At 34.2% G+C, this 23,474-nt stretch overlaps 1 protein-coding gene across 3 annotated transcripts in view; it reads left to right on the top strand.

The window, feature by feature from the left end:
* CDH10 (cadherin 10) overlaps positions 1–22,861 on the top strand; it is a 192,945-nt gene extending 170,084 nt beyond the window's left edge. For 2 of the 3 annotated variants that reach the window (XM_030856466.2, XM_070045129.1), the window contains 5 exons: positions 3,344–3,480; positions 10,272–10,393; positions 15,615–15,723; positions 18,889–19,140; positions 21,850–22,861. In XM_030856466.2, coding sequence (XP_030712326.1) covers positions 3,344–3,480; positions 10,272–10,393; positions 15,615–15,723; positions 18,889–19,140; positions 21,850–22,340 — 1,111 coding nt within the window. In that variant the 3' untranslated portion in view covers positions 22,341–22,861. The remainder of the gene's footprint in view (positions 1–3,343; positions 3,481–10,271; positions 10,394–15,614; positions 15,724–18,888; positions 19,141–21,849) is intronic. The other variant, XM_030856467.2, reaches the window with a different exon arrangement.
* Positions 22,862–23,474: the final 613 nt, after the last annotated feature.

The raw sequence follows: 23,474 nt of genomic DNA, 5'->3' as shown, positions 1-23,474 counted from the left end.
CTTCTCTGACTCCTAACTATGCAGCAGTGGAATGTCGGAACCTCTACTTTTATGCACCATGTGACTCTAGCTCAAAGTTTAAAATTCTGTAGGTTCTGCCGTATCATCAAGTGACTTCATATTATATTTATATGCATATATATTAAAATTATTATTTGATTTATATAATTTTACCTAAATATTTTCTTATAGTCACATACATGACAGGTTACATATTGGCAGCCAAAACCTGCATATGGTAGTCAAGTACAGCTCCCATCTGTCAGCATGATTTTCCCATAAATGCCTCTCCCATCCATTTATCTTCATTGAAATTGCTGCATTCTTTGGATTTTTTTCCTTTAAAGCTTTTTTTTTTTTCTTGTCATTCCTTCGGTAGACATTTATTGAACATACACTCTTATTCTTCCCCATTGCATACTACCAAGCATTCCCTTGGCAGAGCTCCTAACTGATTTTAATAGCCTGTGTTCTGTGTTCCTGGTTTTAAAATGGCCTTCTTAAAATAAAATAAAATAATATTTAAAAAAAGTTCAGTTTAAATCGTGGCATTATTAAGAGACAATATATTTGTCCACACAGTGAGATAGATTCTAAATATTCTCATAGACTAATGGTTATTACATGTTAAAATATGTCTGTGGATTCTTTCTTAAGTTAAATTTTTCATCAGGATGCAAATTTCAGGACCAGGAGAAAAGAATCCATTTATGTGTACTAAGCAACAGAATTAATGACTTCATTGCTTATTAATGACAGAGTCTAGCTAAGATCGTTGTTGTATATTTGAATTTATACTAACTTGATGTAGAAAAAGAAAATGAATATTTTTGGATGTTAATCTTGATAGGCCATGCAGATTAAAAAGATGTATATATATAATCAAAGAGGTAAAGTAGTTTTACTAAAGCAATGTATTTAGGGATGGATAATCGGATAATACTGGTCATGTTATAAACTGTCCGTGTCATGTATTGTAGATGTTAATGCAATAATCAAAGGTATTTACCTAAAATATGCCTTTTGGAACTGATTTTTTTAAATGAAAATGTTAGGTAATAAACATAATTTACCGATAGAGAATTGAAAAATAAACGGTTGCCCCTTGAACAACTCAGGGATTAGGGGTGCAAATCTCCCCTCGCCCCCTCCCCACAGTCAAAAATCTGAGTGTAACTTTATAGTTGGCCCTCTGCATCCGCGGTTCCGTGTCCAAGGATTCAACCTCACTTTATTTATTCAATAAACACAGACTCTAGTTTATATTTTCTGAAAATATCTGCATATAAGTAGACCCAGGAAATTCAAACCCATGTTGTTCAAGTGTCAACTATAATTATATCAGGTTTGAAAAAGAACCAGGATCTCTCTGTATCTTCAAGATAATTTCACATAATCCTTTAAATTTTGTCACTAGCTTTTAAACTGAACTACAAGAAAAAAGACAAAACACACATAAAATGGATTTGGAAAAGACAATGATGCTCTATATTGATTTACATAATGCAACTTCCTGTCATATTTCTGTAGAAATAAGGATACTTATCATTTGCCAAAATGCCAAAGAAGTCATTCAACAAATATTTGTAGGTCACCATGTCAGTTACTAATTTGTTTCTCAGGGAATTCTCAGTCTGTTAGGAAAGAAGATTCAGTATGAGAAATAAGATTCATTGAGTATCTACTAGATTCCAAGTATGATGCTTGCTGTTTTCATGCTTGATTTCCTGTTTGAGATGTGAGATGAGATGAATTCCTAATACAATGTGGTAAATGGCAGAGATGATGGTACAAGGTGCTTTAGGATGGAAGGGGACAAATAGCTTCTACTTCAGGTAATCATGGAACAGTCCAAGGAGGAGGTAAAATTTACGTTGACTCTTTCAGTAGTAAAATAATTATGTCAACTTGGGATGTAATTTGTGAATTATTCCAGATATAGAGATACAATGTTTTGCTTTATTTGTGAATGGCTAAAGCATGTAGTTTGAATACAAAACTAAATCTATATTGTGTTAATAGAGAGGGATGGGGTTTATTAAGGAAATTTGCAAATTACTGGTCGATTCTACTTAGAACTGATTTAAAATAAAAATCTAAAATAAGCAATCCTCAAAAATAAAATCATATTAACTGTATCAAAATGTTAAGTTATTCTTCTAGTGTAATTTATTAAAAACCCCACAAAAAGATCATAAATTTCAATTGATTTTTGGAAATATTATACAAGTTTGGAACACTAAAAGAAAAAAGTTTTACGGCACTTTCAAAATTATTTTGTGTTATTACTTACAAAATACTATTTAAAAATAATATTTCATATCTTGTTCCTTCAAATAAATGACAGTTGTGGCTTAGGAAAATATATGCCATAACTAGATATTACTCCTAGTTTTGTCATGTTTATTTTGATTTGTTTTTTAAGTTTTTAAATAGGGAACATTAAAGATAACTTGGGGGATTATGCTTGCTAACTCAAGAATTATGAAACGTTTGTAAACAACTAGGCTTGTGAAGTGGCAGGAACCACCAATGTACAGCTCTTTTAAACCTTGGCTGACAACCCCCCAAATAATGGAACTTATCCCAACTACATCATCCTGATTGATAAACCTGTAGTTGGGCTTTGGAATGACACCCGACACAATGCCTTTAATCAATTTGCAGAATAGTTGGTTTTGTAATATATATACTAAGATTTAATTTGATACAAACATATAAGAACTCCTATCCCAAACTTTTCTATTTTTAAAACATTTCTAGTTAAAATGTATACATTTTATAATGATACATGTGGGTAAGAAACCAAAGCTACCTGGGTATCATACTTTGAAGCTGCTGAACACCATCATAAATTGATGATCTACTACTCTGAGGGTACTAATGCTGTCTCCAGTATTCTTACTAAAAGACTTTACTAGTGGGAATGATATTTTGCATTTGATCCTTGTAATAATTCTTCAACAGAGTTCTCAATCACTAGGTAATGTCCGTTGGTAATGTAAAATTGTAATTCCAAGTTTTGTGGAAAAATACCTCAAGGTTAGTTGAATATGCAATAGACAATGATTTAATTAAACAAACATTCAGAAGACCAGCATTTGAATGCAGAACAAAGGTCAATTCAGGTCTTGGGAAGAGGTTTTGGGAGGATGGGAGAGGGTCAGTTTGTGTGTGTGTGTGTTTGTGATAAATCCATGACACAGTCTGCATCCTGGATCAGTACTATGTACTTTCCTGAAATTATTATATATCACTATATATGTGTCTTTGCATTTCACCATTTTCTCCTGCAAACCATCAGTAATGCTGCCATGTGTTTTTCTCTGCCCTCGATGTTCAGATTTTCCTTGGATCGCCACACTGACCTCGACAGGATTTTTAATATACATTCTGGAAATGGATCCCTTTATACATCAAAGCCACTTGACCGTGAACTATCTCAGTGGCACAATCTTACTGTTATCGCTGCTGAAATCAGTAAGATGAGTTTTATGTATACCATATTTAGCATAATTTTAGGTTTTATTTTGTATTAAGAATAATTTCTTCTCATTGCACACATGAGTTGTAATTTCAATCTAAGGTTTTAAAAGGCTTCTCTACACCTATAATTTTTTTCAATAGTTTCTATATATACTGAGAAATAGCTGTAGGCATCCACAAATCTACATTTAATATTAACTCATAAAAATGATCTAGAATTGGAAACTAAAGATATTCTCTTTGGGAGAAAGGGAAATGTATTAAAATTGTTGCTTGGATGCCATGAATTAAAATCTATGCTAAAATGCTGGGAGTCCATTATTTAACAATAAACACAGAGATAGATATTATTACTTCCTTTTTACAGGTGAAGAAACAAAGATATTAGTAATAAGAGCTAACATTAAACACTCGGTGAAGGTATTATTCTAAGAATTTTAAATTAATTCTTTCCTCCTAATATTTTTCTTGACCTTATTTAACAGAGAAGGAAATAAGACTCCAGGGATATTAGTAACTTGTCCAAAGTCACAATGCCAGAAGTAGTAAAACTGGGATTTTAAACTAGTCATTCTGTTTCTAGAATGACTTAATTCTATACCAAATTTACAAAATTTCATCCAGCTAGTAACAGACAAAGCCAGCATTCAAAATCATATCTGTCTCTAATTGCAAAAGTTCTTGTCCATACACAGGACTGGTTACATAATTTTTAGAGCCTATTATAAAATGAAAGTATCAGGCCTCATGTTAAAACATGATTAAGAAATTTAAGATGGCAACACTATAAAACTCTTAGAGGAAAACATAGGCCGAACACTCTATGACATAAATCACAGCAAGATCCTTTTGACCCACCTCCTAGAGAAATGGAAATAAAAACAAAAATAAAAAAATGGGACCTAATGAAACTAAAAGCTTTTGCACAGCAAAGGAGAACATAAACAAGACGAAAAGGCAACCCTCAGAATGGGAGAAAATTATTTGCAAATGAAGCAACTGACAAAGGATTAATCTCTAAAATTTATAAGCAGCTCATGAAGCTCAATATCAAAAAAACAACCAACCCAATCCAAAAATGGGTAGAAGACCTAAATAGACATTTCTCCAAGGAAGATATACAGATGGCCAACAAACACATGAAAGGATGCGCAACATCACTAATCATTAGAGAAATGCAAATCAAAACTATAATGAGGTATCACCTCACAGCTGTCAGAATAGCCATCATCATAAAACCTACAAACAATAAATGCTGGAGAGGGTGTGGAGAAAAGGGAACCCTCTTGCACTGTTGGTGGGAATGTAAATTGATACAGCCACTATGGAGAACAGTATGGAGGTTCCTTAAAAAACTAAAAATAGAACTACCATACGACCCAGCAATCCCACTACTGGGCATATACCCTGAGAAAACCATAATTCAAAAAGAGACATGTACCACAATGTTTGCTGCAGCTCTATTTACAATAGCCAGGACATAGAAACAACCTAGGTGTCCATCGACAGATGAATGGATAAAGAAGATGTGGCACATATATACAATGGAATATTGCTCAGCCATAAAATGAAACAAAATTGCACTATTTGTAGTGAGGTGGATGGACCTACAGTCTGTCATACAGAGAGAAGTAAGTCAGAAAGAGAAAAACAAATACCATATGCTAACACATATATATATGGAATCAAAAAAAAAAAAAAAAGGTTCTGAAGAACCTAGGGGCAGGACAGGAATAAAGACGCCGACGTAGAGAATGGACTTGAGGACACGGGGCGGGGGAAGGGTCAGCTGGGACGACCTGAGAGAGTGGCACCGACTTATATACACTACCAAATGTAAAATAGATAGCTAGTGGGAAGCAGCCGCATAGCACAGGGAAATCAGCTCGGTGCTTTGTGACCACCTAGAGGGGTGGGATAGGGAGGGTGGGAGGGAGACGCAAGAGGGAGGAGATATGAGGATATATGTATATGTATAGCTGATTCACTTTGTTATAAAGCAGAAACTATCACACCATTGTAAAACAATTATATTCCAATAAAGATGTTTAAAAAAAAAAAAAGATGGCCACAGCAGAGCATTAAATAAGGGTGTGTGGGGCCCTTCTGAGTGTGAGGCCCTGCTCAGTTAGACATGGCCATGAGCCAGCCCTGCCCACACACACAAACCTGTTCATGGTTTCTGATTCCCGCATTATGATATGTGCATGGAATAGAGCAACTCTTTGCTTTAAAAAGAAGCATAAATTAGGGACTGAATCACGGTAAAAAACCAAAAAACAAAAAAAAACTAAGCCTATACATTTCAGATCTGAAAAACTAAGCTGAATCCACAAACATATATCAAGGTCAAGTTATTCGAAGTAATCATTCCAAGATTTGGAAAGCAGGGCATTGGGGCTGAATTACGAAGAGTCTCAGAAGGATGGAACCGGGCTAGACTGACCATCAGCAATGAACTTAATGCCTCAAGAGAAAGTACTAGATTTAATTTTTTCTTAAATCTGCCTCTGAAATATAGATTAACCCCACCATCCAAACAATCCAGTTTTTCCATAATGAGATATAAATAGCTGTGTCTCTCAGGGTGAACTGAAGAATTGTTTAGTTTTTCTCAAGGAAAGTTTTATTTCTCTATCTGTATCCATATCACAGTGTTTAGATGTGCCCGACAGGATCCAGTCTGATTACTCCAGAATCATGATTGTTTGTGCTCTAGGCTCTATTCAAGGTCCTTATTCAAGCCTAATGACCTCGGAATTGCATTTTCCATTTCAGATACTTTGAGAAATTTAACTTCTAAAGCTAGTTGAAGTAATGACAGTTCTGTAAAAAGCTAAGTCAATTATGTTCTTCTTTTTAAGAATTAAACCTACTTTCTGCCCGTAAATAAAATCAATCTATGGAGTAACTGCTGGAAATGCCTACCTGCAAAGCCACAAACAGTCAGGGGCCCATCATACTGTTCCGATTATCAAATGGAATGAGGGGGAGAGGGAAACAGCATGCAAGGAATTGTTTTCACTAGATTTTAAACACTGGGTTTGTGGTAAGCATGCCATACACCAAGCCCAGAGTAGTGCAGAATGGCCTGGAAATGTACTTCTTACCAATGTTTCCAGGCTCTGCCTCTAACAGTTTAATTCTACATTCATATCAGTGTATCCCATCGTATGGAAAGTATTACTCCAGGTAATCATTTAATGCACTATACCATGGAATAACTTCTCTTTTTCTTCTTTAAAAAGTATTTTAAAATCCCATGTGGAGAATATAAAATCTAAAATTAAGGTCATAATCAGGGATTGTAAAACACTTTGATGTAGAAACCAATGAGTTCCTATAACCACATCTGAAGATTAAATTATAAGCATTGCAATATATTCTGACAACAGTAGAGCAAAGTTTATGACTGAAGGACTCCATTTTCTATACCTGCTTCCTCATTAGTAGAAATCCTTGCCTTAAGTAGGTAGAAAAGATACCTCTTTCTAAAGCCTGGGATTTCTAGATAACGATTTATACTTTCTTCTTCCTGGAGGTATGGAAAAGCCTGTGAATACGTGGCGTGGTTTTACCTTAGGACATACATTTTAAGATCCTTTGCTGCTCACACATTCTCACTACAGTAGAGTTTGCTGGATGACCAAGAGTCTCAGGTGGTAAATATATGCCAGCTCCTATTCAGTAGGATGCTTCCTTGGAAGGCTTTATATTCTTATTTCTACCTAAGCAGCCGCATCTGCCAGTAAAAAGATTAGTGTAAGCACTGTTTTTTGAATAGGTGACTCCAGGCCTGATGCTTTACAAAACGTGTTTATCCCCGTGGATTTAGCTTTTGATTTGAAGAGCCTTGAGTTATGTGTAAAGAGGCTGGAGAATCTCCATATTGTGCTAGGGAAGGGACTGACAATGCAGTTTTTTAGATGTGAAACTTTTGTCTTTCTTGGCTTCTGTGGCACAGGTAGAAACTGAATTGCTACCAATAAAAGAGTTTTTTTTTTGTTTTTTTTTTTGCGGTATGCGGGCCTCTCACTGTTGTGGCCTCTCCCATTGCGGAGCACAGGCTCCGGACGCGCAGGCTCAGCGGCCATGGCTCACAGGCCCAGCCGCTCCGCGGCATGTGGGATCTTCCCGGACCAAGGCACGAACCCATGTCCCCTGCATTGGCAGGCGGACTCTCAACCACTGCGCCACCAGGGAAGCCCAAGAGTTATTTTTATGTCAAGACTTTGTATTGAAGGAAAACATTTAGATTATGTCCATTAACTATAAAAGGTTAAAGAGCACATTCTAGAAAATACAGAAGAATCATGCCTTCCCACTCTTCCCCATAGCATCAAGTAACTCGGGGCAGTTGAGGATTCATTTGGAGGTGAACACTATGCCTCTGGGTTTTAGCAAGTTGTTTAGGAGTGAGGGAGGTAGGAAAAGAGCAGAATAACATTTTTCTCATTTTTTTCTCCTCTCCTCACTTTTTTCCAAATGTACTCCTCTTGAGACCCACATGAATTGCAGGAAAGCTAGTTAACACATTTTTATTGTGTACATGCTTTGCGTGGAGAAAGATAGCTTAAGCTTTTAAGTAATGTAAGGAAATAAGATATGACAGTGGTACTTCCCTGTTGGCGCAGTGGTTAAGAATCTCCCTGTCAATGCAGGGGACACAGGTTTGAGCCCTGGTCCAGGAAGATCCCACATGCCTCGGAGCAACTATGCTCATGCGCCACAACTACTGAGCCTGCGCTCTAGAGCCTGTGAACCACAACTACTGAGCCCACGTGCCACAACTACTGAAGCCTGCAGACCTAGAGCCCGTGCTACGCAACAAAGACAAACCACCGCAATGAGAAACCCACACACCACAACGAAGAGTAGCCCCTGCTCGCTGCAACTAGAGAAAACCTGCACGCAGCAACAAAGACCCAACGCAGACAAAAATAAATAATAGATAAATAAATTTCAAAAAAGGAAGATATGACAATGATAATAAAGGATCTTAATAACAATAGTCAACATGTATTTGTTTTGTGTGTATACCAACAAACTGATACTTCGATAAGAAGTTTCCATGCATTAGCTCACCTAATTATTCAAATAACTGTATAAGATCAGAAGTTCTATTTTGATTCATTTTGAGTAAACTGAGGCATTAGAGACAGAGTGTAAACTGGCCAAAGTCACACAATGAATAAGTGGTAGACCTGGGAATCAGGTCAATTCTGTTTGACTCCAGGATCTAAACTCTAACCACCTGACATACTAAGAAGTGAATAATATGCAGCAATAGATTAGCAAATATGAAATCAGAGCCTGAGAACTGAACACATATGGGTTAAGAAGACTGAAGGAAGACTAAACAAGAGTGTTAAAGAGGAGATGCACTTTAAAGTTTCCCTCGAAAAGAGTAAAGTAAGGTAAATACACTTCAGGTGGAAGTGTCTGCCTTGCTTCATACTACTCAGCCTTGTAAACGCCCCTGCCAAGTAATCAGTTCTTACATGTTATTTTTTTAAAATGCTGATTTAATTATTTTAGTAACATTACAATTACATGGAGAGAAGGGAGGAGAAATAAATTCTCTTGAGTAGTGATATACTCCCTGTTTGCACCTGACAATATTTTTTAACCCTTGTATCTGAAAATTATTTAGATAAAATTAGAAAATCAGATAAATTTCACAAGGGTAAATCATATTATTCATAACCAAAGTTGGTAGAGGCCATTTAGTAAGATGGCTACTGTCCCTCAGCTTATCTGTTATTTTTTTTTTGCTTTATTTTTAGCGAATTATCTCCTTTCTCCTTTTATATTGATCTTGAGCTTGACTTTACCGAAGTTCACAAAGAAGTTGAACTATATCCAGAGACTGAGATTTTGACATCACAAAGGCTGATGAATATAAACTGAATTTAAGATCTCCAAACACCTCAGATATCAGTGCAAGTGCCTAGAAAAGTTCTTGGTGGAGATAATGCAATTATGACTAATATGCGGTTGTTACCCAAGGCTAAGATATATTTTAAAATTCCATTTACAAATCAAAACATATTTTTAAATGCATATTTTTATGTGAAAACTTTGATGCCCTTGATTTTAGCCAAAAAAAATCATGATTATTACACTACATGTTACTATTGAACTAATTTTGTTATACAAAATTGAGCCTGGATTGTTGAAATGGTACCAGTAACAATTGTATTAATGAAACATTTAAAATCTTGTATTTCATTGTAAATTTCCATCCAGTTTGTAAAATTAGTACGTATATATTAAAATTTCCAAAAGGAGGGATGAGAGTAGCTGTTGGAATACATTTTAGTGATAGAAGTAGTCAGAAGGGTAGGTTGTAATATAACAACTACCACGTAGATGACCTCGGGCAAGTTACTAATTTATTTAAAACCACTCTTCATCCCAAAAAAATGATATAAATTAAGAAATATAAGGACATATAATAAAGATTTAATAAATATTTGTTCTTATATTGTGTATTTGGAGGATAAGGACACAAATATAATATGAACTCAATTATACTGGATTGTGCTTTTAAAAAGATTTTTCAAAATATTAATAGTACTCTTGAGCCCATTAATAACTGAATTCATGACTACCTAATTAGGCTCTGCAGTAATTTTCTTTATCGCATTTGCTCATTACGTTAGTAGAATGAAGGTGATGCTTATTTGTATGTGAGCACTTAATATCCACAAGGGGCTTATATAAATTAAATCTGGTGTACAAATGTGTCTTCCTAAATAGATTTTTTCCTTTCCTTTTTCTAGACAATCCCAAAGAGATGACTCGGGTGGCTGTTTTTGTGAGAATTTTGGATGTTAATGACAATGCCCCACAATTTGCCGTGTTCTATGACACTTTTGTATGTGAAAATGCCAGACCAGGACAGGTAAGCACCCATAGAATTTTAAAGTGTAGGAAGATTTTAACAGGGACGTTAAGTATTTTCTTTTCCCAATCTTGAGAGGAGTGAGTGAACAGAGATAAAATCACTCATATAAAGTCCCAGTAGTATGATTAAAAGCAAACAAAAAACAAAAGCAAAGGCTGATGTTTTTAGGGTTAAAAATGTTTTAAATATTAGTGTAAACACATTTCATATGTCCTTCGTAAGGTTCTAATGTAAATATGAGATTTTACTGTAGCCACAAAAGTTAAAGTGTAAGAAGAAATAACTTCTTAAACTTTCAAAAACAAAAATAAACGAACAAAAGAAAAAATAAATCCTGCTGTGCCATTAGATAAATATTGGTAACAGCTCACAAGATGGGAAATGAAAGTTGGGGAAAACAGAGACAAATACTTGGGATCATCAAAGCATTCCATCAATATTCCAATGTATGCAAATATGGTTTTGAAGCAGGGCCGCAGAGTTCACTCTTAAGACTTATACTTGCATTTCATCATCGTAGCAACACATAAAGTGCTTAATGACTTCGTTTTCGTCCTTTAAAACATTCTTCCTATACCAGATTTGTTTATAAGTCTTTTCCTCAGTGGACTCATTTTGTTGTTTGAAGAGTCCCAGCCTGTATGGCTGAAAGAGATGCTCTTAATTGGTTTGAATGCCATCTTCACAGAAGGAAGCTGCATGTTATAAATAATAATTGGGAATCAAATGTGTTTTATTCAAGAAAGAGAAGCCATCGCGAAACTGTATTGCGTTTTGACATCATTTGATGCTCTTTATAAACATCGATGTGATTGGTACATTTTTATGCAAATTAGATTGTGAAATAGCTCAAATTCTTCCTTCAGAAGATTCTAACAGGAATTCAATAGCCTGTCTATTGTTCGAAATGGTAAAATTGCTGCAATTGGATTCATTTTTTTATTTGCAAGTGTTATGGAAATGTTTAATTTGGAATATTTAAAGGACTAAGCGGCTTCCAACCTACTTCTTAATGAAACAGTGTGCCCTAAAAATACAATTCCAAATAGTCCTCTGCTTGGCAGGCTCAGCATGATATGAGTTGAAGCCTTTTCTCTAGGAGATGAATTACCCACTTTGCAACTGCTGCATATATTGCTCGCTCTATGGTTATTCTATTTGATTTGCAAGAGATATCTTTTCAGAGCATTTGAGTCATTATAAATACTCATTCCCAAATGTATTCAAAATACACAAAATAAGGGATTGTGTTTGTTTATTTTTCTTATGCCTTTTTTCCTTTAACCTATATCTGGCTCAGTAATTTCATATTTTTTGAACTTTTAAAAACAAGTTGGTATATTGAGGGAAAATAATCAAATCAAAGTCGATTTTAATTTAAAAAAAGTAGTCTATTTTGACAAATTTGACAAGAAGAACATGATTAATAATTTTTGTCTAATTGGCGGCATGTGCAAAAGCCTCCCATAGTAGTTATTTTTAATAAGACTTGTTTGTTAGATGTCATTTTGGTCTCATATGCTGAAAAATTGTTGCTTGAACTGAACTGTAATATACTCACTGATGGAATTCTAGGTTATGACATCCTAGCAGGAAAAATCAAAATAGTTATTTGATAAAGTCCTTCTTCACTGAGCCTTTCTTGAAATTAATTTGTTAGGTCTGTCTTCCCTCCTTCCCGGGAAATAGGAGCTTTTTGGAACTTCTGAGTGTGCTTTAGTTATTTATAGAGTAGTTTAGTCCATCCAGTACTCCTCTGAATTAAGTGCTCTTTAAGAGCAGCACTTAGAACAACATAGAACTTAATTCTGATTCATTTTGTGTGTGGACTCAATGAGACAGAAATAAAGCTAATTGCCACCCTCTCCACCTTTCTTGCCTTTTCCCTGGCCTAAGGGTAGAAGATTTTCCCCCCGGGGAAAGGGATGCAATTTACAAGTGATGTAGTATGAATAGTCCTGTCTTATGCTCGAACTAGGCAACTAGACGCCCATCTTTTCCATCTCAGAGTCAAGGGACCTTGGGAAAGGGCAGAAGAGAGGACTGGCTATTTCTCTTTTCTTCCATTTTCTCTCACACAGGCTTACTCCTTTAGTCAATAAAATATATTTTAATAATTTTTAATTTCTATGAGGGGGCAAGAGCATTTCAGTCTCACAAGAGATTTCCCAGGGAGTCTCTCCAGGGAGACAGGCTGCTTATATTTACCCATTGATAGTATCTAAGCTCCAGGCCCTTATCAACCCCCAAAATCCTATTACATATTTTCCATAGAACAGTGTTTAGTTACTTCCCTAACAACTAAAAAGGGTGCTTTTTTACCAGAGCAAAGGGAATTTTCGCATCAGTGGAAACTACTAGTCTTTTCACCGAAAAAACTAAACTGTTAAAACTCAGTGACTAGTTTTCTAACTAAACATCTTAAAATCCATTTGTCATCCGAAACTTCATTATCTTATCCCTGAAACACCCTTCAAGTTCTTTTAAGATTATTTTAGAATAGCTCAGTGAACATGCAAGCCAATTATATAATTGCTAAGGACATAAAATATAAATGATTTGTCTGTGTCTAGTTTTCATATGCTCAAAATGGATACTGGACATCACTTTTTTTTTTTTTTTTTTTTCCTAACTGTGACAACTTCTTTTATTGGCAGTGGGTCAAAATGAATTTGTCTCTAGTCGAAATAAAATAGTGAGGTCTTATAGGGAGAGACAGGAGAAACAGTTTTACCTCCTTCTTATTGCCATCTTCTGATTTCTATTGCAACTCTTTATGGTACAAATACCGAAATAAAATGTGACTTTTTAAATGTATGACTGGAAATGCAAAGGAAGACTGTATTAAAAGGTAAATGCTGAATATGGGGAAGTTGAATGCTAGAAGCCAAGTTATATCTCAAAGAGAAAAATAATCTATCTTGTAAAGGAAGTAAGTGTCTCCATCTGCATAGAGAAGTCTTCTGGTCATAAAAGTATGTTGTGATATGATATTGATTTGCAGCACGTCATTCTATTTTGTCTGCATTGTTAAATGAGTTTACTTATTCCCTTTATAACATTTAATGAAGATACATTAGCAAATCGCTGAAGTATTGCTACCATATACAGTGCTACTGTCTTTTATTAAAATAATACATCTTAATTGAGAATTTTTATGTAAACCTTTATAATTTCTTACAGTTATATGTAAAGATGTGGCCATTTCATTCTCTGAACTGTGTTATTTTGTCCATAAAAATGAACTGGAATTGTAATTTGTAATCACAGTTGCAAATGTAAATTTATTATGAGACATTGTAGTTTTTATTTTAAAAGACCATTAGCTCTACTTTTACATTTCTATAATTTTTATGCATCTGTATGTGAGTTAATATATTAATATTGATATATATAGACATAAGAATTTCTATTAGTCTACTATCTTTCTTGATATGTTATTTCATTTATGCCATTTTTTTCCTCTTCAACTTATTTCTATAAATCACTATTTGAAAATAAAATCTTTTAGACTGCTCCTCAAACGAGTCAGTCAAGAAATATATTTGTAACTGAATAGATACATCTTAAAGGGTATTAGTTAAAATTATTTTAACATTTTTCTCTTGAATTCCTTTATATATATACCACCTTTTTGTTTTTGATTGACTGGATAAGCCATTAACCATAAATTCTTGCTTATATTTAATCTTAAATAACCACTAAAATTTCATAATGTTAGATTTTTAAATATATATTTTAAATTATTTAAAGTTTTAAATGATTGTTTTGCTACTTATTTCTAGACGATTAACATTTATCTTTGTTTGGTCCAATTATATTTCTTGTATCATTTTGAAATAAATGATTAAGGAGTACCGCAGCTTTACCACATTTTAATTTTAATTTTTTTTTTTTTTTTTTTTGCTGTACGCGGGCCTCTCACTGTTGTGGCCTCTCCTGTTGCGGAGCACAGGCTCCGGACGCGCAGGCTCAGTGACCATGGCTCACGGGCCCAGCCGCTCCGCGGCACGTGGGATCTTCCCGGACCAGGGCACGAATCCGTGTCCCCTGCATCGGCAGGCGGACTCTCAACCACTGCGCCACCAGGGAAGCCCCACATTTAAATTTTTATAGAACACTTTAAAAGAAAAATAATTTAATATGGAATACTTAAAATATTTCCTTAATTTTTTCTAATTATTTTACATAGTGTTTTAAACTTAAGAATCTTTTCTAAATTAATAAAACATCAGTAACAAATACTTACATCAAATATCCAGACAATATTAAATTGAGTTAATGCAGTAAAAAGTATATTCCTTTCAGTTAAACATAAATTTGACCATTTACTAGGCATTGAAACACATATTTAACAACTTCTGAAATCTTCTTGCAAAATTAAAATATGCAAAAATACATAAAATGGTATTGTATAAATAAGTTAAGGACAAAATGTATATATATGCAAAAAATACATAGCTATCTGTTACATATATATTTGTATAATATTAATTAATTGTATAATATGTTCAAAGCAGTCATCTGTTTATAGTATAAGGTGTTAAATTTTCTACTTTGTTACTAGATAGCTTCTTATATTCTCTTACCCTAAAATAAATCAGAGTTGACCTTTTTAAAATAACCAATCCCTGTAGTATTATACGTATATGTTGAATTTAAAAATATATAATTCTGTTGACAGTGCAAATGAAGTGAACAGTTACTGTTAAATTAGATAATACTGTAATGTTTGTCTTTCCTTTATAAAGTTATATGTAATTGTCTATAAAATCTCTAAATTCTTTGAATAGTTTTCACTTTACTTTTAATGAAGAGGAAAGCCTTAATCACAATAATTTTCTAAATATTCCTACATTAGATACATTTATCTTCTAGATAAATGTTTAAATATACATGAAATACCTACTTATTTCAAATGCTATATCTAATAAAACTGTAAAGAATACAATGTTACTATTTATTATTTTAATTATAATTAAATTTAATTGATTTAGTATTAAATTAATTACTAGTGGGAGGGAGAGAGAGAGACTTTGTTTAAATCTAAGTAATAATAAAAAGATGGAATAACTCAAACAAAGGTACATGCACAAGGAAGAAAATCAATTGTCCTTTAAAAAATGTTAGACAAAATTGGATATTAAAAAATTATATATTATAAAGCAGATTCTACCCATGGAAGTTTGATAAATATACATTTTTCTCTCTTCTGCAGCTAATACAGACTATAAGTGCAGTAGACAAAGATGATCCCTTAGGTGGACAAAAATTTTTCTTCAGTTTAGCAGCTGTCAATCCAAACTTCACAGTACAAGACAATGAAGGTAAATTTTAGAACGTGTTCATTATGATTTAAGGTGACATTAACAAGAAATTTTCCCCAAAATAACAATTACCATATACATGATATATTCATTTATAGATCTGTGTTACAAAATTTTGGCTTCATTATATTTTTAATGCGCTATTATGGTAATTTCTTAACAGTGGTTACTTTCTTGAATTTTAAGATTATAAAATATGTGAAAGAAGACTCTATATGGGTTCTAATGCAAAGACTGAATCTTGCAAACATTAGAAAGGCCGGAATAATCAGTTCCTATAACAAAATAGTAGGACACACAGAGAAATGAATGGCTCAATGAGACTCTTGTGTAAACTTCAGTGAGATTTAGCAGCAGCAGATTCACCAAAGCCAAAAAGGCATAGAAGAGACAAAGAAAAAATAAAAGTAGCCACATTAGCCTATGAGGGGATTGGGTGCAAAAACATAGTTTCAATGGCAAGATGCACTATTCTTCTGTGTAACATATGAATCTTATAATGACTCTGTGATCAAAAATACTAAACATATTTCTTGCATTCTCAAAAAAAGCAGCAACATATTTTTGAGGAAAAATACAAAAATGGGTCACTATTTTCAAAAAGTCAAACAGCTTTATTCTTTGGAAAATATGTATGGTAATTATTCTAGGCTAAACAAAAGTATGTAATCAGAGTTTTCTGTCTTCAACAAATTTATGTTAAAACTAATTATATAAGGTAGTTTTTGGTAAAAAGGCATACTTGTTTTAGAGCTACTATAGATGTAATTATTCTTAAAATAAATCTAATAACTACATTGGCATATTTACAATACCTTCCTAACTGTGTATGTACACTGGCAGAGCCAGGTTGCTATAGCATATCTAGGTGGATTTCAGAATGTCAGAAAGCAGTTTAAGATAATGGATAGTTTTACACTGAGCAACTACTACTTGAGATATTTGATATAGTATGATCTTTGCACAAATCAGCTGAAGGGAGGCATCGGTTGGTAACATCTATTTACTAATGAGCTTCTGAAATGTCTATCTTTTCTGTCCCTCTGGACACCTAAAATAATTGTGATTAGAAATATTTACGTAGAATTGGCAAATAAAATACAAAATGCCCAATATCAGATGTAATATCTGAATATCAGAAAAGGACCCATCACTTTAATTCGCTGAATCTGGTAACCTAAACATAGAATTTAGACAGGACATTCTTAGTACTGAGCTGAAATATTGTATTGTATCGTACCACTTTCTAATTGTATTTTAATTTGTTTTATGTTCTTGTTAAACTGAGCCCCAGATCTCAACAAGCCACCTCTCAATTTTAAAAAGTAATAGAGACTTGAAATAGTACTATCTTATCACCGCACTTCACAGTTACTGGGGAAACAACTCAAGGCTAATCTTAATTAATTTTTGATAAATAGTAGCAATTTCCTATACTGGGTAGAGTTCCTGATCCTACATAAGTTACTCAAAGCAAGGACTGAAGCCATATGAATACAAACCTGAACATACACTAAATAGAATACCAGTAAAGTCTGATGGAATATTTGATCTAATCTTTCATAAATTCACTATTTTCTGTTATTGGGTGAATTTTGAAAGAAATTCCAATGACATAGACATCACCTTAAAGTTGACCTTCTTGAGAAAATACCCTTGCATTTGTCTATATGTTCATCTTAAAAATCTTTAATTCTGCATCTTTCTTAAAATATATTTCCTGCTTCTGTGATACCACAGTTGGTATCACATTGTTAAAGATGCCTCACTTTTCACTAACTTACAGGTCAAAAGCATAATTATATGATGACTTTCTGAATATTTAATAAAATGATTCAAACAGAATTGTTAGTTTAAGGTAAAACTTCTTTTGGCTCTTCAATGTATCAAAGCTATTGCAGGCAAAATTAAGATTTAGAAATTTTTGAAAAGTTAAAAGTAAGGCAAGAAGATTCTGAAAATACCCATATGCATGTAAATGTTTGTTTTAGTGTAGGTTTGAGAAAGGAAGAATTGTATCCTAATACTTCTTGGAAGAAAAGTCAGAATTGCAACATTATCAGGATTACATTTATTTTTTAAATTTGCTTATGCACATCTTCTATTTTGCTAATTTACTATTCTAGATTATGTGGTAGTTAACTGATATACTAAGATTTAACTTCCTGCTAAAATTTAGGAAATGATTACTTTATGTTCAACCACTACACCTGCAAAAAGATTGTCATGTTCTTTTCTTTTTCTTAAATTTTGCTATCCTGTTGGTTTGATTTAGCAATTGCCTAACTCACTCCCTTCCCTACATTGGCATTTTAAGCATCCGTATGGGATTGGCTAAACAAGACCCAGAACATTGGACAAACAGAATAGGAAATTATCATCCAAGTATATATTGATTTTATTTTTCAATATCATTATATAGATGCACAACCCACATTTAAGGATACTGGGTGAGTTATTGGATAAAGGAAATATCAGTAGCAATATACTAGGTAGGAGGATGCTAGCCTTGATTAAGTCCCTACTTCTTTCTGTGTGTCTGTTAGGCACTCCACATTAGTGTCTTCCACCAATACTTTGAGTTACACACTGTATTCATTTTAATTGGTGGAAATCAAAGTTCAAAAATATTAAGTAACTTGCTGACTGTTCTTCATACATCGGGACTCTTGAAGGTTTTTGAATGCTTAATTGATTTTAAAAATACAACTATAGTTAAAATTTACCCAATCATATTTTTCTTCATGAATATTGGATTAATGTGTGTTTTGTGTATGTGCACACACATACATTTGTAAATAAAAAACATTTACTCTAATTTTTTCTTTGGTATGCGTAATATTTATGTTTTTCGAAAACTGTGATAAACAATATGCTACCATCTCTATAGTCTTGATAAATGATTCACTTATAAAAAAATCACCATTTTGAAAGCATCTGAAAATTAGTTAAAAATCTAATAAGTAATAATGGTATTAGATTCTTCAAACTGTCTTATTTTCTTATCTATATTTGAATTGCCTTGTATATATTTGATAGGGAAATTGATATCAATTTTGTATTTTACACAAACAACTCTTTATTTTTGTGTCAAACCACGTTGATCAGGATGAGACAAATGTATTGTCCCCAAAGCCATTTGTAATATGTTAAAATTTATTTTAGATAATACTGCCAGAATTTTAACCAGAAAAAATGGCTTCAGTAGACATGAAATAAGCACCTATCTCTTGCCTGTGGTGATATCGGACAACGATTACCCGATTCAGAGCAGCACTGGCACACTCACCATCAGAGTGTGCGCATGTGACAGCCAAGGCAACATGCAGTCCTGCAGCGCTGAGGCCCTGCTCCTTCCCGCCGGCCTCAGCACAGGGGCCTTGGTCGCCATTCTCCTCTGCATCATTATTCTGCTGGGTAAGAAACCGTGATTATTTCCTAGATGGCTTACTTCACAGTGTTTGTAAGTGGAAATGTTACTATTAAAATACTTCCCCTAAAACTACCCCCCAAATTTAAGACAGACATCAATTAACAGTGGAATGTTGTTTGTATTAAAATATTTTATCTGATCAGACAGAGTCATTACCTTCCCTTTTTAAATAATGAAACTGAAAGTTAGAGATGTTCTAAACGTTTTCCAAGGTTACACAATTTCTGAGTGGCTGAGCTAAGGCAAGGCACCTTGCTGTCAGTCTTTATACGTAGTTTTCCAGTAAATCTAAAGTATTTCCACTGTTTTTGGTTCTTATTACAGCTGGACAATGGCCTCACTATCTTACCTCTTCACTTATATAATGTTAACATAGCCTTTTACCTCGTTCACTTGTCCCTAAAACATACTTGATTTTATAACCCAGAACAAATTGCTTTTTAACTGCTTTTGAGTTAAAAATCAGATTGTTTACTCTCTAGTTGCATTATCTTAAAACTATTGGGAGTATTCTTGTGACTCCAATCAAAAAACACTGTATCTGATATTTTAAGAAGCAGTGAAATGAACTGGGATTTTGAAGCCAATCTTAGTACGTTTCATTATCCTCATTATTAGCACATTTTTTACTGGCTAAGATCCTTTAGCTGATCATAAGCAATCTGAGGTTTAAAATCGTTACATCACAAGTTTATGTGTGTGCACAAATCATGAATTTAGCCAAAAGAAAAGGTCACATTTTCTCAAAAACTTGAAGAATAAACATTTTCTTTCTCTTGGTGGTGGCCTATTTATTTTTTAATCAGTTTGAAGGTCAAGAACAGTTGTCAATGGATTAAAACTTTCTTTTTTGTTGCATTAATAAAAGTCCCGGGCTTCCCTGGTGGCGCAGTGGTTGAGAGTCAGCCTGCCGATGCAGGGGACACGAGGGGACATGGGTTCGTGCCCTGGTCCGGGAAGATCCCACATGCCGCGGATCGGCTGGGCCCGTGAGCCATGGCCGCTGAGCCTGCGCGTCCGGAGCCTGTGCTCCGCAATGGGAGAGGCCACAACAGTGAGAGGCCCGCGTACAGCAAAAAAAAAAAAAGTCCCTTGTCTGCCCTCTCACACAAGCTTGAGGGCAAGAAGTCTTACTGTTCTGAGTTAATAAAACAGAAAACATAACTTAATACCATTTTACATAACAACATAATTGCCTTCATTCAGGCTGCTGTAACAAAATATCATAGACTGGTAGCTTAAACCACAGAAGTTTATTTCTCACAGTCTGGAGACAGGGAAGTCCAAGATCAAGGCACTGGTGGATTTCATGTTTCGCAAGGGCATACGTCCTATTTCACAGACGGCTGTCTTCTCTTGTATCCTCAAGGGGCAGAAAGCAATCCTCTCTCCTGTGTCATGTCAAGAGAGCACTAATCCCATTCATGAGGGTTCCACCTCCATGACCTAATTACTTCCCCAAGACTCCACTTCCACACACCATCACATTGGGAATTTATTTAGGCTTTAGCATATGAATTTTTAGGGGACACATTCAGTCAAGACCAGTAATAAATCCCATATCCTTTAAATGTTTGTTCTAATGAGGCTAAATAAATATAGATATTTCTTCATACATATACCTGGTAAGATATTTTCCCTTCCTTTCCTCATCTAACTGAATTCACATCTGTTTCTCTAAATCATCATTTTTAAAGGATTATGACCAAAATGTTTGGGGATAAAGAATGAGGGTGGGAAACTAATACAACCAGAGGGAAAATGATTTTAGCTTTCTCCTATCTTTTATGCTATTACCATTATGATGATTACTAAAATAATAAGCATATTATTATTATTACTGATACCTTCCCATGGAAGTAGGGAAATGTCCTGTCTGAATGATAGACATTTCTACTTGTGGATCTATACTCATTAAGATACATATAGCTGAGATTCATACATAATTTTTGTAGTTAATTCAGTGTAGTAATTTGAATTTACTCTTTGCCATCATGTGATCCAGCAATTTTTTTTTTTGAGCTCATGAGTGATATATATTTCCATGGAAAACCTCATAAATTTCTAAACTAATAATGTCTAAATAATGTGATCATTTTTTCCCAGTAATTAAGGCCTTCTAGTAACAATGTAAGGAAAAAAAATATGTAAGTCCATCCACAAAGCTATTTAACAGATATGGATACTCCATATCTTGTGAAGAAAGCTGCCTTTTTAATATTGCATAAGGATGTAAAAATATGGGCGTATTTTTGCCCTTCTTCATTGTTTTATTTGAAGCTGAATTTGATTTGTGTCTATTTTTTAAACAACATCTTATGTCACTATTTAATGCAAAGTATAAATAACATCTGTACAATCAGGAACTATCTCTAAACAGTTCTTAGAAAAATAGATAAAATAAGTCACTGTATTTGAAAAAACCTTTCACATTGCTTTAAATTAAATTAGAACCACTGTTCTTAAACTCTAACCATCCTGGCTAAATCCTTCAACACTCCCCTCTCCTCTCACGCCTCCCCCTCCCCACAAGCCCTGCAAAAAAAAAAAAATTATGGAAATACAAAATTAACCCTAAATTCTAACCAGTTCCAGAAAACCTAAATAACAAACTCGTTTATAGTACTTCCACTCGTTATTTATTAATATGTGTTTCAGATGGACCTCTAATGCATCTTTTTTCTTTTTTCAAGTTATAGTAGTACTGTTTGCAGCTCTGAAAAGACAGCGGAAAAAAGAGCCTCTGATCTTGTCTAAAGAAGATATCAGAGACAACATTGTGAGCTATAACGATGAAGGTGGCGGAGAGGAGGACACCCAGGCCTTTGATATCGGCACCCTGAGGAATCCTGCAGCTATCGAGGAAAAAAAGCTGCGGCGAGATATTATTCCGGAAACTTTATTTATCCCACGGAGGACTCCGACAGCTCCGGATAACACGGATGTCCGGGATTTCATTAATGAAAGGCTAAAAGAGCACGATCTGGATCCCACCGCACCGCCCTACGACTCACTTGCAACGTATGCCTACGAAGGAAACGATTCCATCGCGGAATCTCTGAGTTCTTTAGAATCAGGTACCACTGACGGAGACCAAAACTACGATTACCTCCGAGAATGGGGGCCTCGGTTTAATAAGCTGGCGGAAATGTACGGTGGCGGGGAAAGTGACAAAGACTCTTAACCTAGGATATATGTTCTGCTCAAGCAAGAGGAAGTAACTTTACCGACACCGTCTCCACTTCACAATATTTGATATTCAGGAAAATTTTCCTGCCACTCAGCACAATTTTTTTCCCATTTCCTTTTTAATTTGTTCATTAATTACATTAATTCTTCCCTGTAGGATGTCTCATGGAATATATACGACATTTTATTTAATCACTTCCAAGAGCCAAAGCTATGGAAATTCAGTGTTGTCCTTCTTAGGAAATAAAAAATAATTTCAGAAACATGAACAGGATAGTTCTCCCTTAAGCAGCCTCACAAACAAGCCGCTTCCGTTTCTTAAAGGTGAAGAAAAAATTTAAGGTATATCCTGTTCTGTATGTTAAATTAAAAAAAAAAAGTGTACATGTGGTGTTAGTAGGTGTGATATGCAACCTGGTATACAAACGTTTGTGCAATTTCATTTCATCAAATTCTATCTGCTAATGTTTTATATTTATATTTTTGTATTTATTTTTTAAAAAAAATAAACCAGTTTTTACAACTACCTTGTCTCTAGCTTCTTTTTTCTCTAGGGAGAAAAAGTTTCTCCACAGACTAAATATCTTGGTACAAAATTCCACTGAATACAGGTAAGAACACAAAATCATTATCATTACTATTGAGAGCTCTAACCAAATTAATATGATTTAGGGAAGAATTATTTTTCCAATGAGTCTTGCTATGCTGTGATATGTGAAAAACTCTTCACATTAAGAGGGATAGTCATTTACAGATCACCTAAAACTTTACCATATAAGCACATGTAAAACATGACCAGCCTTATGCTAAATATCCCCAAACACCAGCAATGCAGTAATTTCATTTTGTCTTTATTCACTAAAATAATATCTGAAAGAATAAAACGTTTTCTTTTTTTGTATGGCATTTGTGCTATTCAGGTTTATGGGCAATAATAGTTCAGACAGATTTCATACTGAAATAATCTTTTAATGGAAAATAGGCTTACCTCCCACGGTGACTTTGAAATGCCTAGTAATGACAGTAATAATGCTGAATATTCCATTAAGATACAGCAATGGAATTATGTAATGTTTCCCAAAATGCATTACATATTGCATATTGGTAACAAAGTCTGTTTTTCTGTCAA

Source organism: Globicephala melas, chromosome 3, assembly GCF_963455315.2.
Source record: "Globicephala melas chromosome 3, mGloMel1.2, whole genome shotgun sequence".
Taxonomy (NCBI): domain Eukaryota; kingdom Metazoa; phylum Chordata; class Mammalia; order Artiodactyla; family Delphinidae; genus Globicephala; species Globicephala melas.
Note: the sequence above shows the minus strand (reverse complement) of the source record. Positions and strands in the feature narration are given on the sequence as shown.